Source organism: Brienomyrus brachyistius, unplaced genomic scaffold, assembly GCF_023856365.1.
Source record: "Brienomyrus brachyistius isolate T26 unplaced genomic scaffold, BBRACH_0.4 scaffold53, whole genome shotgun sequence".
In the NCBI taxonomy this organism is placed as follows: Eukaryota; Metazoa; Chordata; class Actinopteri; order Osteoglossiformes; family Mormyridae; genus Brienomyrus; species Brienomyrus brachyistius.
In genome coordinates this window covers 2,106,638-2,126,495 of record NW_026042328.1, presented here as the reverse complement: position 1 = coordinate 2,126,495, position 19,858 = coordinate 2,106,638, and the positions used below count along the sequence as shown (strand labels likewise).

General features: G+C 46.0%; 2 protein-coding genes across 2 annotated transcripts in view; both read left to right on the top strand.

Annotated features, from left to right (window-relative positions):
* The window catches only part of si:ch211-106n13.3 (vWFA and Collagen domain-containing protein), a 41,625-nt gene extending 31,405 nt beyond the window's left edge, over positions 1-10,220 (top strand). Inside the window, exons 21-29 of the mRNA XM_049000833.1 lie at positions 2,079-2,150; positions 2,339-2,374; positions 2,841-2,885; positions 3,314-3,346; positions 3,805-3,951; positions 4,045-4,099; positions 7,404-7,595; positions 8,242-8,319; positions 9,483-10,220. Coding sequence (XP_048856790.1) covers positions 2,079-2,150; positions 2,339-2,374; positions 2,841-2,885; positions 3,314-3,346; positions 3,805-3,951; positions 4,045-4,099; positions 7,404-7,595; positions 8,242-8,319; positions 9,483-9,673 — 849 coding nt within the window. The 3' untranslated portion in view covers positions 9,674-10,220. The remainder of the gene's footprint in view (positions 1-2,078; positions 2,151-2,338; positions 2,375-2,840; positions 2,886-3,313; positions 3,347-3,804; positions 3,952-4,044; positions 4,100-7,403; positions 7,596-8,241; positions 8,320-9,482) is intronic.
* Positions 10,221-15,372: 5,152 nt separating this feature from the next.
* On the top strand, positions 15,373-17,223 carry ccr12a (chemokine (C-C motif) receptor 12a). Its single transcript, XM_049000834.1, has 2 exons — positions 15,373-15,506; positions 15,612-17,223. The coding sequence occupies exons 1-2, from the start codon at positions 15,384-15,386 to the stop codon at positions 16,677-16,679; spliced, it is 1,191 nt and encodes a 396-aa protein (XP_048856791.1). The 5' UTR covers positions 15,373-15,383; the 3' UTR covers positions 16,680-17,223.
* The last annotated feature ends 2,635 nt before the right edge of the window (positions 17,224-19,858 follow it).

The following is a 19,858-nucleotide window of genomic DNA, read 5'->3' as shown; positions in this document are numbered from 1 at the left end:
CTATGCTGGACTGTCTGCCTTTAGTTTTACACGCGTCACAAAAAGAGCATAAAGAGATTGACCAAAAGCCATTTTATCTATAATAACAATTTGTAGTATTTCTGATTGTGAGCCACTGAAACTTGCAGGTCCTTAAAAACCAAAACAGTAGCTTCATCTGTGAACTGCATGGCTTCACTTTGATGCTGAGCTGCATCAACTTTATTCACAGTGTGATTTGGAAAATGATGTTGCATTGGGCTGTTTTATTTTACTTGAGAAACACTGAATATTTATTTGAAAGGAACTACATTTGCTGTCTCATTTCACATCTGATGTAAGTGCTTTTGTGGTTTTTGTTTTTCCTCCTGCTATTACTTTTTGGAGCAATAAACAGCATAATAAATTGATCACTGCACGTAAGGTTAGTTAGTGACGTGAGTCTATAAAATGAGTGGCAGGGGTTAAAAAATGTGTTTGAGATATTGTTGCAGTTGTGCTTCATGTTGACCTGAGACGTTCGAAGTGGAGATAAGATCTTACAGGGAAAATGTTTTAGTTATTTTTAGATCCTTCTATGACACTTTCAGAAATGTCTCATGAAAGACGGAAAAAAATTAAACTCTTCCATTTATGCTGCAGTGATACAGGGTTTTATAATCCATGGGATGTGTAACAGGAAAGAAAGAGCTCACTGTGAGATTCTTTCTGGTGTAAGAGCAGACAGAATCACATCACACAAGACCTGGGAGGACCAGGTCACCTGACAGAACATATCACATGGGATCTGGGAGGACCGGGCCAGCAGAAAGAACTGTGTTACATGGGGCCTGGGTGGACCAGGCCAGTAGAGAGAACCACATCACCCAGGGCCTTGGAGGAACAGGCCAGCAGACAGAACCACATCACCCAGGACCTCAGAGAAAAAGGCCAGCAGACATAACATCATCACACGGGGCTCTGGAGGACCAGCCAGCAGACAGAACCATATCACATTCGGTCTGGGAGGACCAGGCCACCAGATAGAACCGCATGACACAGGGTCGAGGAGGACCAGGCTAGCAGACTGAACCACATCACACAAGTCCCGGGAAGACCAGGCCAGCAGATTGAACTGCATCACACAGGGCCTAGGAGGATTAGACCCTCACACAGAACCACATCACATGTGACCAGGGAGGACCAGGCCAGCAGAAAGAACTGTGTTACACTGGGCTTTGATGGACCAAGCCAGTAGAGAGAACCATATCACATGGGGCCTGGGAGGTCCAGGCCAGCAAATAGAATCATATCACCTGGGGCCTGGGTGGACCAGGCCAGTAGAGAGAACCATATCACACGGGGCCTAGGAGGACCAGGCCAGTAGAGAGAACCATTTCACACGGGGCCTGGGTGGACCAGGCCAGCAAATAGAATCATATCACATGGGGCCTGGGTGGACCAGGCCAGCAGAGAGAACCATATCACACGGGGCCTGGGTGGACCAGGCCAGTAGAGAGAACCATATCACACGGGGCCTAGGAGGACCAGGCCAGTAGAAAGAACCATATCACATGGGGCCTGGGTGGACCAGGCCAGCAAATAGAATCATATCACACAGGGCCTAGGAGGATCAGGCCAGCACACAGAACCACATCACATGTGACCAGGGAGGACCAGGCCAGCAGAAATAACTGTGTTACACTGGGCCTGGATGGACCAAGCCAGTAGAGATAACCATATCACATGGGGCCTGGGTGGACCAGGCCAGTAGAGAGAACCATATCACACAGGGCCTGGGAGGTCCAGGCCAGCAAATAGAATCATATCACCTGGGGCCTGGGTGGACCAGGCCAGTAGAGAGAACCATATCACACAGGGCCTAGGAGGACCAGGCCAGTAGAGAGAACCATATCACACGGGGCCTGGGTGGACCAGGCCAGTAGAGAGAACCATATCACACAGGGCCTAGGTGGACCAGGCCAGTAGAGAGAACCATATCACACGGGGCCTGGGTGGACCAGGCCAGCAGAGAGAACCATATCACTATGTAAACCATACTGAGGAGATGCTTTAATGCTATAGTGCATCAATGAACACAGGCTATACATTTGCTGCAGGGTGAGCCCGGTGAGCCTGGGGTTCAGGGGTCACCAGGAATCATGGGAATGCCAGGATTTAAAGGGCACAAGGTAGGCTGGATCTCCTGTCATATTAGCCCTATATTAACTTATTCTTTGTTTACACCTTATTTGCAGTGGATGTATTTGAATGCACATGTTCGCGTTTCTGTGAGTGTGGATTTGCAAATCAAACAAAGTAATCAAAGTGGCAAAACAGATTTTTTTCGTGTCTTAAATGACGATGCCGTGTTTTGCAGGGTGAAGTGGGTGAACCGGGACCAAAAGGGAGTCAGGTAATAGCTTAATTGTCCCCCCACCCTCGTGAGTTGGCAAAATTCACCAGCCGCAATTTTTATTCCCAGTCTTTGGTCTCCCTGTCTTCAGGGGCTTAGCTAAACATTTTAGGCCTTTGGGATAATCGCTCCCCCCCCCACCCCTATCTGCCTTCACATGACATTATTATCACAAGAAGATTCGGAAATCAATCTGTTTAGAATCATGCAGCACGCCAACACCTCACCCAAACAGGGATGCTTTATTATTAATATTCAATAAATATACCTGGTAATGCTCAATACCACTGGCGCTATTACAGAAAGACACTCTTTAGAGTGTGTTACATGAATAAGAGGGTCACTGCTACATGCAATGTATATGACATGCACTTGTGAAAGGTCTTCCCTGGGAATGTCGTTTGACTACGCATGTTAATGTCGTCCTTCGGGGGGCAATGCTGTTCTGATTTGGCCTTCGTTTCAGGGTGAGCGAGGGGGTGACGGACCACCTGGGAGCTCAGGAACACCCGTGAGTTCACGTTGGTCATCATCGATGTGTGTGTCTGTGTGGCACACAAGTGTGTGTGTGATTTAACTAACTTAATACTAAGCAGAGGCTTTTTTCCCCACAGACTTAATGTCTGTATAAACGGCTGCATATTGCTGGAGAATCAGGAGTTATACACTGAATCAATTCAAAGTCTACAAGTCATCCTGTAATTCAGTGTTTCCCAACCTGGTCTAATATTTTTATGTACTGTTATGGTCATTCGCTTGTTTGGCCTCAGGAAAGAGAAAAACAACAACTTAGATCTCTCACTCAGCCTTAGGAGCCACTGCCTGGAGGGCATATTTCACTGTTAAATGTCCTGGGATCGCAGTGGTGCAGTTAGACATACATGCAGGCACTGGATATGTCACCCAGCACTGGATATGTCTAACGTGTGCTTTCTGCAGGGTGATGCTGGTCCCAGAGGGATTAAAGGCGAGGTGGGTGCACCTACGTGCATGGACATGGCATCATGCACACGGTCACAAGCAGACACACACATGCACGGTGGAAGACCGTTAGATCTACCTTGCATCTTTCAGGAGAAGTACACATGTGTCAATGCCATGTTAAGGGAGAAGTACACATCTGTACACGTGTCAATGCCATGTTAAAGGAGAAGTACACATCTGTACACATGTGTCAATGCCATGTTAAAGGAGAAGTACACATCTGTACACATGTGTCAATGCCATGTTAAGGGAGAAGTACACATCTATACACATGTGTCAATGCCATGTTAAAGGAGAAGTACACATCTTTACACATTTCAATGCTGTCTTTACAAAGAAGTACGTGCATACAATAGTGATAAGAGCTATGTGGCTGAAATTCCATTTCACTGCGTTTCACGTTTGGTATTTTTGTGCAAACCCTTGCACTTCTGTTACACCCCCAGAAAGGAATGACAGGAGACTCTGGATTCCGGGGTCCAGAGGGGAGAAAGGGAGACACGGGACCTGCAGGCGCCACTGGACCACGTGGGTCTCCTGGCCAGGATGGCTCACCAGGACAACCGGGTGCTCCTGGGTATCCAGGGAAACCTGTGAGTTTGTCCTACTGCTCTTTTATGTCCCCATGCAATAACAGGAGAAACCTACAGCTAAAAACAGGGTCCTTTTTTAACTGCATGTTCCAGGGAAAGCCACCCTCAGACGAGCACCTGATGAAGCTCTGCAGAAATGTCCTACACAGTAAGCTGATTTCATTTTCAGTGCACATTTCCTGTTTTTTTTTTTTTTTTTGCAGTTTCCGTTAAAAGTGCCATTAGAACAGGTTTCAGTTTTAGCAGATTAACAACACTAATACAGTTATAGCAGATACAGCACAGAATACACCCTTAGTACATGAGCAATAACTCTACTGGAGTTATAGCAGTTACAGGGCAGACTGCACTCTTAGTACATGAGCAATAACTCTACTGGAGTTATAGCAGTTACAGGGCAGAGTGCACTCCTAATACATTAGCAATAACACTACTGGAGCTGTAGTAGTTACAGGGCAGACTGCACTCCTAATACATTAGCAATAACACTACTGGAGTTATAGCAGTTACAGGGCAGACTGCACTCTTAGTATATGAGCAATAACTCTACTGGAGTTATAGCAGTTACAGGGCAGACTGCACTCTTAGTACATGAGCAATAACTCTACTGGAGTTATAGCAGTTACAGGGCAGAGTGCACTCCTAATACATTAGCAATAACACTACTGGAGTTATAGCAGTTACAGGGCAGACTGCACTCTTAGTATATGAGCAATAACTCTACTGGAGTTATAGCAGTTACAGGGCAGACTGCACTCTTAGTACATGAGCAATAACTCTACTGGAGTTATAGCAGTTACAGGGCAGACTGCACTCTTAGTACATGAGCAATAACTCTACTGGAGTTATAGCAGTTACAGGGCAGACTGCACTCTTAGTACATGAGCAATAACTCTACTGGAGTTATAGCAGTTACAAGGCAGAGTGCACTCCTAATACATTAGCAATAACACTACTGGAGCTATAGTAGTTACAGGGCAGACTGCACTCCTAATACATTAGCAATAACACTACTGGAGCTATAGCAGTTACAGGGCAGACTGCACTCTTAGTACATGAGTAATAACACTACAGGAGTTATAGCAGTTACAGGGCAGACTGCACTCTTAGTACATGAGCAATAACACTACTGGAGTTATAGCAGTTACAGGGCAGACTGCACTCTTAGTATATGAGCAATAACACTACTGGCGTTATAGCAGTTACAGAGCAGACTGCACTCCTAATACATTAGCAATAACACTACTACAGTTATAGCAGATACAGCACAGATTACACCCTTAGTACATCAGCAATAACACTACTGGAGTTATACAGTAGCAGTTACAGGCCAGACTGCACTCTTAGTATATGAGCAATAACACTACTGGAGTTATAGCAGTTACAGGGCAGACTGCACTCCTAATACATTAGCAATAACACTACTAGAGTTATAGCAGTTACAGGGCAGACTGCACTCTTAGTATATGAGCAATAACACTACAGGAGTTATAGCAGTTACAGGGCAGACTGCACTCTTAGTACATGAGCAATAACACTACTGGAGTTATAGCAGTTACAGGGCAGACTGCACTCTTAGTATATGAGCAATAACACTACTAGAGTTATAGCAGTTACAGGGCAGACTGCACTCTTAGTATATGAGCAATAACACTACTGGAGTTATAGCAGTTACAGAGCAGACTACACTCTTAGTACATATCCTGGTTGCTCAGCATGCTGCTCATGCAGCCTATTAGAGAGGAGTCCTTCTGTCCACCCTGCCATGACGTGAAAGTGCTCCGTAACACAGAGGGAGAGTTAGCTCAGTTCTCTTCCACTGACAGTAATAATTCACTGTCAGCTAGGTGTCATTGGGGCATTGTCACTGCCAACTTAGAGGGCGCTTTCCTCTGTTCCAGGGCTGCTGCCCACTCACAGTCCTGGTGGGTCAGTCTGCAACACAGTTTGCAAATTTCCCTGTACAAAACACTCGTTTTTCACTTATTCAGCTCACCAGCTTTTTACCAGGCTTAGTACAGTAGGTGTGTTTGAGCAGGGAAATCTGCAAACTATACTGCAGATTGGCCCTCCAACTTCTCTAGTGGAGCAGAAGTGAATCTTCCAAGGCTGTGATTTTGGGACATTATCAGCAATACTGCCATAATTGTAGCAGTGTGAGTGAAGCTGTCTACATTTGTGGTGCATTAACAGGAATATTACTGTAATTATATGGTGTGAGTTCGACAGACTATCTTATTGATATGGAATTCTAAAGCATTATGAAAAACAGCCTCCTAGTGTTATGGTCACCGTGAGTAATAGCTGCTTATACGGTATATAATGTCAGTAAAAGTACATGGGCTGTAGGGGCCCTGTGTGTTTGATTGCATCACCAGCTTCAGAAATAGCTTCAGTTAAGCCCGAGCTGGAAACACCTTGCCAGCTACAGGAACTAAGGTCGTTTTCGTTTCTTCATTTTCTGGGGATGGGTGAATCATCTGCAATGCGTTGCTCAATTTTCTCTGAATAGAAGTTCTGGTGTATTAGTGGTGACTCTAACAGTGTTTCCATCACTTTGGCAGCGTTTCCTTAAATATTAAGAACAGCAGCATGCATTCAGAGAGAGGCGTTCGGTTGTGTTTGGTTATGCCGTTTGACTGTGTTGTTTTAACTACAAAGTATCACTGTTTTGTAATATCGAGTTGATTTCTGCTTATAGCCAGTTGATATTTATTGTCAGCTTGTGTGTGATTTAATCATTGAAAAATGTTCTGGGGGCAGAACCAGAAATGATTTGTTCAGAGGAGACGGGACCATGCTTGGGCCCACTTCCTCTGAAATCTTACTGGTCATCTCTCTAAACCAATCATTTTTTTGTTCTGCCCTCAGAACATTTTTCTGTAAGTAGCTCCCATGAGCTTATTGTCCGGACATCCATATGCCCCGATTTGCTCTCTTATTGGATTCTTGCTATGTTTCTTGCATCATGTTGACTTCCCACTCTGATGCGAACTTCATACTCGTTATTGGTCATTCAATGGAAACTCGGCCTAACAACATAGGTATCTAGTTGGTTCCAATACGGCAGTATGCTGCATATAAAATGTCTCCATAATAAAGAAATATAAATATGCAAAGGAACCCCAAAGTAAATGTCGTTCTTATACAAGCACAGCGCAGCATGTAAGGATGTAAACAGTCAGCACCAGACACAGAGCAGATGAGTACAGCATTATATAAAAAAATGCACAGTACATGCGGTGTATATTTGTATTTACGTTATTTGATATTTACATACGTAAGGAGAGGAAAAGCTTAAATATTTGAACACATTAGCAAATTATGAGTGGATTATCAGTGGTACTGATGCAGTAAACATGTATCTCCCAGAGGAGTGAAGCTGCACCTGCTCCTCTTCTCCAAAGCGGTTTATTGAAAGACTTGCTGTCATTTCTCTCTGTCTGTCTCAGATGAGTTGCCTCAGCTTTTGCTAACAATGACTCCTCCGAGCTGCCAGACCTGTGTGGGAAAACAAGGCCCCCCGGGCGAGCCGGGCCCCCCAGGGCCTAAGGGCACAAGTGGCCCCCCGGGTTACCCGGGAAGCGCTGGCTCTCAGGGCTTCCCTGGCCCCCCCGGTGTACAAGGACCCCAAGGAATCAAAGGTACAAGAATCGATTGGCTGCTGCTTCCACACAGGCAGTGAAATGTGATGTTAAAATATGATGAGTGTGGTCATGTGCTCAGGTGATGCTGAGATGTGAAATGTAATGAGTGTGGTCATGTGCTTAGGTGATGCTGAGATGTGAAATGTAATGAGTGTGGTCATGTGCTTAGGTGATGCTGAGATGTGAAATGTAATGAGTGTGGTCATGTGCTCAGGTGATGTTGAGATGTGAAATGTAATGAGTGTGGTCATGTGCTTAGGTGATGTTGAGATGTGAAATGTAATGAGTGTGGTCATGTGCTTAGGTGATGCTGAGATGTGAAATGTAATGAGTGCGGTCATGTGCTTAGGTGATGTTGAGATGTGAAATGTAATGAGTGTGGTCATGTGCTTAGGTGATGTTGAGATGTGAAATGTAATGAGTGTGGTCATGTGCTTAGGTGATGCCGAGATGTGAAATGTAATGAGTGTGGTCATGTGCTTAGGTGATGCCGAGATGTGAAATGTAATGAGTGTTGTCATGTGCTCAGGTGATGTTGAAATATGATGAATGTTGTCATGTGCTCAGGTGATGTTGAAATATGATGAGTGTTGTCATGTGCTCAGGTGATGTTGAAATATAATGAATGTTGTCATGTGCTCAGGTGATGTCGGGCCAGTGGGACCAAAAGGACCCAAAGGGGATGGAGAAGAGGGACTGCCAGGTCCTCCTGGCCTTGTGGGTAAGCTGAGAAACCTTCTCCAAGAGCTTACAGCTCATGGTTAGAGGGGCATCCTGGCTCCGGCAAACTGTATCACAGATTTATACTCCTAAGCAATGTCCGTACCATCAGGCCCCAGCAGGCTTTCTTAAAGTCTTAAAATGGAGACTACTGTGTGTCTCTTTGGCACTGTTGAGAACAGTGCACTGGAATGGCTATATTATACACAAAAGCCCCTAAATACCTATAAATATTACCACCAGTTCAGGCCCATAGGGATCTATACCACCAGCTTAGGGCTGCGAGGATCTATACCACCAGCTAAGGCCCACTGGGATCTCTACCACTACCTTTGGGCCAGAGAGATCTATACCACTGCCTTTGGGCCATGGGGATCTATACCACTGCCTTTGAGCCACGAGGATCTACACCACCAGCTTAGGGCTACGGGGATCTTTTCCACCAGTTCATGCCTCTGGGGATGTCTTCTACCAGCTTAGGGCCGTGGAGAGCTCTACCACCAGGTCAGGCCGACGAGGATCTCTACCACTGGCTCAGGCGCACAGAGATCTGTACCACTGGCTTAGGGCAGCGGGGATATCTGCCACTGGCTTAGGGCCGCAGGGATCTCTACCACTGGCTTAGGGCAGCAGGGATCTCTACCACCAGCTAAGAGCAGCGGGGATCTCTGCCACTGGCTTAGGGCAGCAGGGATCTCTACCACCAGCTAAGGGCAGCGGGGATCTCTACCACCAGCTAAGGGCAGCAGGGATCTCTACCACTGGCTTAGGGCAGCGGGGATCTCTACCACCAGCTAAGGGCAGCGGGGATCTCTACCACTGGCTTAGGGCAGATGAGATCTCTACCACCAGCTAAGGGCAGCGGGGATCTCTACCACCAGCTAAGGACAGCGGGGATCTCTACCACCAGCTAAGGACAGCGGGGATTTCTACCACTGGCTTAGGGCAGCGGGGATCTCTACCACCAGCTAAGGGCAGCGGGGATCTCTACCACCAGCTAAGGGCAGCGGGGATTTCTACCACCAGCTAAGGACAGCGGGGATTTCTACCACTGGCTTAGGGCAGCGGGGATCTCTACCACCAGCTAAGGGCAGTGGGGATCTCTACCACTGGCTTAGGGCTGTGAGGATCTTTACCATCAGCTTGTTCCCATATGATTTTCAGGACCTCCAGGGCTGCCGGGCAATGATGGGGAGGGTTTGCCTGGACCCCCAGGCTTCCCTGGACAGGCTGGTGTTTCTGGAATCCCAGGGGAGCGAGGCCCGCCCGGCCCAGCCGGCTCCTGTGATGTCGCACTCTGCTACCAAGCCTACGGCCTGAGAAACGAGCATTTCAGCAAGGGGCCTGGTCCCTAACACCACCGCAGCGTCTTGGAGGGCCTTCAGACCTACAGCAGAAGAACAGCTCCTCCGGATGAGATGTGTTTGAGGACAACGTTTGAGGAAATGGAGCATTTTAGTGATAAGAACATAAAGTGGCATGTCACCTCCGATCAGATGCACATCACCTTAGCAAAGCTACTTCTATGCTGGATGCCGGACACAAGACATTCAGATGTGTGTAGATCAACAAAACCTCACTTATTTTAATGGCTTACATTTAATAGAAATATGTTTTTCTTTTTTAAAGTCTACTGACCTAAACCGAGTACCTATACATGCCATCCCAGAAGATCAAATACATGGGTTTTAGCAATATTATTTGTAGTGTATGTACATTATCCACTATTTATGAAATTAATGTATTTATTTGATATTTCAGTTAATGTTACATTTAAGTTTTCCACTCCCTCAAGTGCCGAGTGTCCTGAACCTGTCAGATCACAACCCCTGCCATTTAGTTCACATATGCGGCACTGAACTTTTCTAAAAGTAAATAGTATTGTTTAATTGTCTATGTTTTTTTTTTTTATCACATTTTAAAGCATACCGGGAATAGATGAGGTTTCCATAATCTTACCTCATGATGGTGTGGTAAGGTGTGTGCTTTGGATACTGTGGCTCGCTTTAGGATGCTGGGCTCGCTATGGGACGCTGTGGTGGGCTCACTTTGGGATGCTGCGGTGGGCTCACTGTGGGATGCTGCGGCGGACTCGCTTTGGGATGCTGCAGTGGGTGCACTTTGGGATGCTGCGGTGGACTCGCTTTGGGATGCTGCGGCGGGCTCGCTGTGGGATGCTGCGGCGGACTCGCTTTGGGATGCTGCAGTGGACTCGCTTTGGGATGCTGCGGCGGACTCGCTTTGGGATGCTGCGGTGGACTCGCTTTGGGATGCTGCGGCGGGCTCGCTTTGGGATGCTGCGGCGGGCTCGCTTTGGGATGCTGCGGCGGGCTCGCTTTGGGATGCTGCGGCGGGCTCACTTTTGGAAGCTGTAGCGGGCGCGCTTTGGGATGCTGCGGCGGGCTCGCTTTGGGATGCTGCGGCGGGCTCGCTTTGGGATGCTGCGGCGGGCTCGCTTTGGGATGCTGCGGCGGGCTCGCTTTGGGATGCTGCGGCGGGCTCACTTTAGGAAGCTGTAGCGGGCGCGCTTTGATTTGATTTGATGATTTGATTTGATGAAACCCTTTATTGCTGTTGCAATATACCATGTCACTAGTCACGAGTACCAGCGAAAAAACTGGCCATCAACCCGACCATACATATACACAAACATCACAGTAGGGGGTAGACCGGTCGGGAGACAGGGGAAGAGAGAAGAAAAGAAACAGAATAACATGAGGAGAGAGGAGGAGATTAATTTGGGGTGCTGCAGCAATCTCACTTTGGGATGCTTTGGCAGGAGCACTTTGGGATGCTACTGCGGGCTCACTTTGGGATGCTGCGGTGGGAGCGGTTTGGGATGCTGCGGCGGCTCGGTTTGGGATGCTGCGGCGGGCTCACTTTGTGATGCTGCGGTGGGAGCGGTTTGGGATGCTGCGGCGGGCTCACTGTGGGATGCTGCGGCACGCTGACTTTGGGATGCTGCGGCGGCTCACTGTGGGATGCTGCGGCACGCTGACTTTGGGATGCTGCGGTGGGCTCACTGTGGGATGCTGCGGCGGGCTCACTTTGGGATGCTGGGCTCGCTTTGGGATGCTGCGGCACGCTGACTTTGGGATGCTGGGCTCACTGTGGGATGCTGCGGCGGGCTCACTGTGGGATGCTGCGGCACGCTGACTTTGGGATGCTGGGCTCACTGTGGGATGCTGCGGCGGGCTCACTGTGGGATGCTGCGGCACGCTGACTTTGGGATGCTGCGGTGGGCTCACTGTGGGATGCTGCGGCGGGCTCACTTTGGGATGCTGGGCTCGCTTTGGGATGCTGCGGCACGCTGACTTTGGGATGCTGGGCTCACTGTGGGATGCTGCGGCACGCTGACTTTGGGATGCTGCGGCGGGCTCACTTTGGGATGCTGCGGCGGGCTCACTTTGGGATGCTGCGGCGGGCTCACTTTGGGATGCTGCGGCGGGCTCGCTTTGGGATGCTGCGGCACGCTGACTTTGGGATGCTGCGGCGGGCTCACTGTGGGATGCTGCGGCGGGCTCACTTAGTGCCTGTGATCGGAAGTGTTTTAAGATGATGTGAAGGGGATATACTGTAGGGCTCTCGAAGGAACAACCAGGCACACTTAGGTTCGCTTCTAAAAACACTTTATTACAAGCAATACAAAATAACCTTGCATTAAAATTAATACCAAAATATTGGATCAAAGACAATGCAAAATAAGATAGATATCACAGGTGATATCTAATAATTATATTTATATACATATATCATTAACAAGAATAAAACTGCCAATACAAGAGATTATAGGTATATATAAAAAGAGTGATAATGAAAGATGCATAACATAGGAAGTACAAAATGATATTATAGTTATTGTGATAATTGATTGAATCAACAGATTGACACTGCAAAGCTATTCACACTCGGACGTGCCATCATCACCCACCCTCACTCTTAGACTGGGGAGCCCCTTTCTGTCCTTGCAGGAGACCAACACGTGAGTCCCGAGAAATTGCCGGGCGATGTGCGCTCTATCCCACGGCTGAGCTCCCTCTTCCTTTATGTTAAATTTTGGGCATTACATGTGGGCAGGGAACGAGCTAACCCTAACCCCCTGCCCCCCAGGCAATGCGTTCTCAAATTTCCAGTTTTGTCCGAGTTTTACCGGCATGGTAAGCGTCCTTGAATAGGGTCAGCATCCCAGAATGAGGAGTCTTTCACATAAGATAAGGATACTCTGAAACCAGTCACTTGTGAAAAACAAGTTCAATTCAATTCAATTCAATTTATTTTTGTATAGCGCTTTTCACAACAAGGTTGCCCCAATGCGCTTTACAGGAGTGTGTTGTGGAAGATCCTTAACAGAGATAAGGACAGAACACAGAAACAGTGAAAATGGAAAAATGAAAGAGAAAGCCAGATGACAGCAGAGGAGAGGAACCAAAAACTCCCAAGTAGGGAGAAAAAAAACCTCTGGGGGTCCAAGGTCAACTGGCAGCCCAACCCCCCTGGGCATGCTAACATTACTGGACAAAGGTAGAGAAGTAGCCGGATTGTTTGCTAAGAGCAAGGTGTAAACTGTGATCCGGTCCTAGTTAAAGTCCATCAGTGAGACAGTCCTCCACATAGGCCTGTGTCGGGTGGCAGGATGGAAGCTGCACCGACATCGTCATAGATCGCAGGTCACATCTGTGATGACACCCTTCCGTAGACCCTGATGGCAGCTCAGAAGGTGCCCCCTCGGGCACCCTCCAGACATGTGGGAAGAAAGGCAGAGAGTGCGGGTGTCAAAGAGTGCACGGATACAAGTTATATAAGTGATCAGAGACGAAAAACATGGTTATGCAGTTTAACCTTAATACAATAATATTATAGGTGAATCATGGACGACGTATCTGAATCTCAGGATGATCAGTCCATACAGCATCAGAATCAATCCACACCTCAATCACCTCATATGTATGACAGTAACAGGAGGACAATGATTAATTCTAGGCAACGTAGTCGTCCGCCAGTTCGTCCCAATACAGGAAGGTTGCTGGTTTGAGCCCCGGTCGCAGCACCACAGAATAGCTACATGCCTGGAGCCCTGAGCGAGGGCTGCTGCGTGCTGGGCATCCCTGCACTGTCACCCCCAAACTTACTCTGACCTCTATATGTGTCTCATGGAGAGTAAGATGGGGGGGGGAGAGAGAATTTCCCCACTGGCAAATGGTAGCATATAGCTAAAGATGGTCACTAAAAATGTATATGTATTTGCTTTTTTTTGTGAACTCTGAATTACCTTCTAAGATTATCAATCTGTAATACAAAAATGTGAATTACCATTCATTTGTTGGGTGTTTATGGGACCTGTGTTCAGCAAGGGGAAAGATAGTGTCATTCATCATTATCTCATTATCATCCAGCCATAGCCTTGCCTTAGCACCTTTAGCGCCTTCTGTTAGCTGCCTGGCCTGTAAGACAGCCTCTGATTTCCTGCTTTGGCTTCGCAGTATTCTGTTAAAACTATGCGTCATGTCTCTCTTCTTACAAAGGAAAACTTATATATGTACATGTTTTCTAAGAATTATCAGAATTCAACAGAACCTTTGTTTAACTCATATATATGTGCAGCGGTGCAAGACTGTAAATGTGAGATGATCTGAAGCTGCAGTGGCAGCCAGCACTGGCAACAGTGCCCTTGCAGTGCTATTTTTGGGTCTCTGAAACCTTGACTGCTCTGCCCGCTTCAACCGGAAACCTCAGCTGTCCTGCACCATTCAGCCACACTCACCTGAAACCTCAACCATTGTAAGTGAAACTAAGCCCTATATTTCTGTGTTACTGAAAGGAACGGCTCCTTATAAAACTGTATACATGTCATACATTCTGAAGATATGGAGGTTATGTATGGCAATTATTTTAAGGTGCTTCCAATTATAATGGATGGTGCTGCTTTTCATTGTCAGCGTCTGAGCATATCTTGTGATTTCTTTGCTATATATTTGTTCCATAAAAGTAAATTAAAAGAAATTGTTTGGTAAAAACAAACTCAGAATAAAATGCCATAACCCATCTCCCAGCCTCGGCTTATTTCTTAGAAGTGGAAGTTATTGCTCAGAACTTAAAAAAAATATTAGCAGCCACACCGCAGTGTATCTTGGCCAAACCACAAAAGTGCTTCCTGGCCAAAGTCTGCTGTTGTCTTCAAACCTGTTAAAAACAGACTTCCGCTAAGCAGCTGTCTTCAAACCTAATATCGGCTCATTGCGACGTCTCATCCTGAAACTGAAAAGTGAGACGTGAAAATAATCTGTTTGCAAAGAAAAAAAAACATTATAAATCCCCCAAGACAGTAAAAGTATCACAAAAGGCTGAAGTAAATCTGCAATTATCGGAGTCACCAAAATCAAACTATAATGAGGCTTCCAGAACGTTTCATTGCTGAATACACAGAATTAGTCTCATTAATATATGCTTTGCAGTCATTTTCTGGCAGATAATCCAGCTTCCCCTAAATCGCACACTAGCTGTCAGTTCAGGGGCTTAGCTTCCCTCAGTATATGTTTTACGACAAGTAACAATTTGACCATGTAGAGAATTTCTAATGAAATCCGTAAACATTCCCAAACTGTACTTAGGGGGGAAACATTCACATTTTTTGATTATTTCAAAATGTATCTTCATCTTACCATTGGAGATGTAAAAGACATTGAAGATTTAATTAAGCCATGATGTTGAATTTTTATAGCATGTAAAAGATCATTTTGTACTGTGTTACGCATGAGGCAAACTCATTTTGTTCTGCTTCTAATTTAACAAAGGAAAATAACAATTCACAGTCAAAGTGAACTTTATTTGTCATCATATACAGGATGACATCATATACCATATACAGGTATACAGAGACGAAATGTCGAAGCTCAGGGACCACAGTGTAAGCATAATAAGACAATGTGCAAAGGCAATGTGCAAAGGGCAATGTGCAAAAAAATATTAGACTTGTGTGGAAATACTGAGACAACTATATAAAATACAAACTGACTGGCACTGAAACAGGAGGAATGAACTTCTTTTTTTCCTTTGGTAACACCCACTATGAGTCACACCAGAGTACCCAGAACAGCTTTCAGAGGCGTGAAAAGTTTAACTTACAGACTGAACAGATCCCTGTCTCGCGTTTATATCTGTCCGCTTGCGGCTCTTTGTCGGAGCATGACGGTAAGAGGACACGCATTCTCACAAGCTGCTTAATCATTAATTGTCAATTGTTAATTGTCATAATAATTGTAAAATTTTTCAGAATCTGTAAATCTCTGTTGACAGAACTCGTCACAGATGGACCTTGAAGATTTATTTGAATTCTTCAACCACTCGGGTTACGGTGAGGAATATGACATTAAAAATGATTTTGTGCTGTTATGCGAGAAAAAAGATGTGAACCGTTTCGGTGCGAAGCTCCTGCCAGCCTTCTATTACACCATCTTCATGCTGAGCTTGCTGGGAAATGGACTGGTCTTGTATATCATTCACAAATATGAGAAACTGAAGACGGTCACCAACATCTTTCTGCTGAACCTGGTCATCTCCGATCTGGTCTTTTCCTTGAGTCTCCCTTTTTGGGCCGTGTATCACTCGTCGGAATGGATCTTCGGCGGACTGCTTTGCAAACTGGTGGGCGGCCTTTACTTTGTGGGATTCTACAGCTCCATCCTCTTCCTGACGCTCATGACTTTGGACAGGTACCTGGTGGTGGTGCACGCCCTCACCTCCGCCAAGAGCCGGAGGAACACGTACGCCGTCGCGGCCTCTCTGGTGGTCTGGTGCGTCAGCATTCTAGCCACAGTCAAGGAGTTTGTTCTGTACAACGTGCAGAAGAATGAGCAGAGCGGCATGCTTTGTGAGGAGACCGGCTTTTCCAAACACATCCTCAATACGTGGCAGCTTGTAAGTTACTATCAGCAGTTCGTGCTGTTTTTCCTGTTCCCACTGGCTGTCGTTCTCTACTGTTACACTCGAATAACCATCAGGATTATTCACACACGAATGAGGGAGAAATGCAGAGCTGTGAAGCTGATATTTGTGATTATCGTGGCATTTTTCATATGCTGGACTCCTTACAACGTTGTTATTATGCTGAGAGCTGAGCACATCTCCAGAGAGTCTGATTCCTGCGCCTCCGAGCTTGACTACGCTTTGTATATCACCCGCAATATCGCCTACCTGTACTGCTGCGTAAACCCTGTCTTCTACACCTTCGTGGGGAAAAAGTTCCGGAATCATTTCCGAAGGCTGCTCGCGAAGCGCATTCCCTGTTTAAAGGAATATGTGTTGACAAGTCAGAGTAGTAAGACAACATCGTACAGGAGCCCAACAACCATGCACGAATACTAACAGACGTGAAAGGACACCGTAATGCCGAATGGTGTAAACTGATTTTTTTTTGCCTGTAAGATGAGTTGTGTGATATGTAGCAATTTTTTTTTTAAATCTCGACATATGTGTAATCTCAGGATAATCTTTTTTTTTTCATGAAAACTGTAATTCCAGTTTTGTGGCGGGGGTTAATTTTATAATAATTTCACGCAGATAATTATAAAGACAACGACAAACTGATTTAAAAATGCTTATTTTATGCTTTGATATGAAACCTCCCAGAAAACAGACTATGGTAAGAAGTTCGATCACGGGAGATGTCGTGCTCACTGTTAATGGGATCAAAGGTATGGTCAATTCTCACCAGTGGGAGTTACATACTGGGAGGGGGGCTAAACCAGTTTACAATCTGCATAATAATCTGCGCAGACATGGGTCTCACGCTGAAGCTTGTGTACCTACCTGTAAGAGCAGCTTTCATTTTCTGCTTCTTCCATGACGGCTTATTGAGCGTTTGCTAGTGGGAGGCTTGGCCCCCAGCCCCCTAGCCCCACAGACCCCCAGCCCCACAGCCCCACAGCCCCCCAGCCCCACAGACCCCCAGCCCCCCAGCCCCACAGACCCCCAGCCCCCCAGCCCCACAGACCCCCAGCCCCACAGACCCCCAGCCCCACAGCCCCCCAGCCCCACAGACCCCCAGCCCCACAGCCCCCCAGCCCCACAGACCCCCAGCCCCACAGCCCCACAGCCCCCCAGCCCCACAGCCCCCCAGAGGGTTGTGATAGCCATCTGCTGCAGGATGTACATTGAAAATCACACATGTGGGTCTGAGGTCTGTTAGACTGCGGTGTGGTATTTGGGGGGACACAAGCAAACACGGTGAGAACATGAAACATGCAAAGCACATGTCTTGATGAATGTCATTGTATTGATCTCAGTTAACCTAAAGTGCACATGTAACATACGTGTCAGAAGTACGAAGTATGAATTGTTGCTTTTATTTTTTTGAATATTTTTTTTCATGAACATAATGTGCTCCGAATTCATTTGTAATAAAGTTGCAGGCTTTGTGTTTGAAAACGTGTGTTGTTTTATAACTCTTTTGCCGAAACAATTGTCACTACATATCATTAATGTTCATGTGCTGTCGGTTTTCTCCAACTGGTCCCACTGCCTTGAGGACTACGTGGCTGAAGGTCATTGGGACCTGCTCTGGACCACTGGTGGACCTCTCTGCTTAATCTTGGCTCTGATTGGCTCTCAATCTTGTCTGACTTTCTGCGCAGGACTTAGTGCTCTCTGTCTGCCAGTCTCTGTTGTCTAGGTTCACAGTGCGAGGTGAAACTCGTGTCCTGTACCATGCGGAAGAGACGCAAGACCCCTACACAAGCCTGTCTAACTTAGAAGATCCATGGATGGACAAAGTAATAGATGTGGATAATTAGGTCATATGCACTATATCAAACAAACGCAATAAACTCTTTATCTCATAAAAATGCAATTCCTAGTACAATGCTGCTTCCATCATATATATTTCATATCTGACTCATAATTTTTTACAGCAGTCAGACTTAAACAATAAAAACTTAATTATTAATGACAGGTATTGTTTTCTAACATTTCAAGATTTTTTTATCTCTATATTGTGCTCAAAGTGTAGACACTAATAGCTAGCCACTAACTTCAGACTGTTGCGGCGTTTTAGCATCAGTGCCACCATGCCTCTTTGGAAATGGAATGTGTGATTGTGAGGAAAGCAGAAGTATAACTATGCCAGGCCCTAAATAAGTGTCATGAGGAAATGGCAGCGAGCATCACCTATCTGAGTGAGGAATGGAAGAAGCAGGGCACCTGACCACTGGATGTGAGATTTCCGTAGCCACACTGTACAATGTTAGATGACGGACAGAGGGACGGATGGCCAGATAGATAGATAGATAGATAGATAGATAGATAGATAGATAGATAGATAGATAGATAGATAGAAGCCTGCCACTGATAATGTAGTATACAGTAACATCGCAGTTGCATAACTGCAGGGTGTCTGCATGGATTCTCGTAATCACAATGAAACTAAGAATAGCATGGAGAGCTTCTGCTTTTTTATGGGAAGCCGAAACACGGCGGGTTATCCATGGAAAAATTTGGCAGAACTGATTTCTCAGATTTAACTAACGAAACATGAATACACTCTGCCTTTCTGACACGATTTTCATTTCATTCTGCTGTTTGGTCACTGGCTCAAGCAAATGCAGTGCGCTGTTGTGCTCAGTACTTTGGGAGAATGCAGTTAGCGAGAGGCATGCACATCGTATCATCGCATTCGAGCACTAGCCTCCCCCACCTCCCCACTCCCCCATGCTAAAACTCCTCTCTGTCGCCATTTGGACACAGTCATAGTTTTTCAGTATGTGTTTTGATTTTGCTCTCGAATCTCTTTCATGTAGCTGAAGAGGATGAAAAGTTGGGAGAAGGAAGGGTGGAAGGATGGATGGATTTTGAATGTTTCAGCATTCATATGACGGTTGTTGTGTAGGACCCAAGGTAGACGAGGTTGGGAATGTCGGTTACCCTCTGTGATGTGTGTCGATGTTGTAAGAGCAGCGGAGTGAGGAACTGAAACTGGGTCTTCCCATTATGTCAATATTTCGAAGGCATTTTAGACAATTCTAAAGCGTAATGGCCATTGTTTCAGGAAATTTGTATTACTAACACTTTAGATTACGGTTAATGATCTTGTTATAATATGAATGTAGTGGTGATGTGACAGAAAACTGCTGTGGTCACGCTGCCTCAGAAAATGATCCTCCAGTCCACCTCAATAACTCACTGCCATTTGTCAGATTTTACAAATGTGTATATCTGATTGTTCACTTTTATTTGAGGGTTTAAACAAATATATAAGGCAGTTTGACAGCCCCTGCTTGATGAAATGATTGCAGTGATAATTATTCTTTTTTTAACAAAAAAAAACTAAGTTTGGTCGTAATTGCAGTTATTTTACTTAAATGAACAATAAACATTAAAATGTGGCTTTTCTCCTTACAGCCCTGAAAGAGCCTCTTTTCTGAAAGGCTGTAATTTAGCCAGCTTTAGAATTTCAGGGATTGTTACGTATAATAATTCTGCCACCTCCCCCCCCCCTTAGTGACCCCCCCCCTTATGGAGCAGTCTCTCTGAAAAGCTTTAAATCCAGG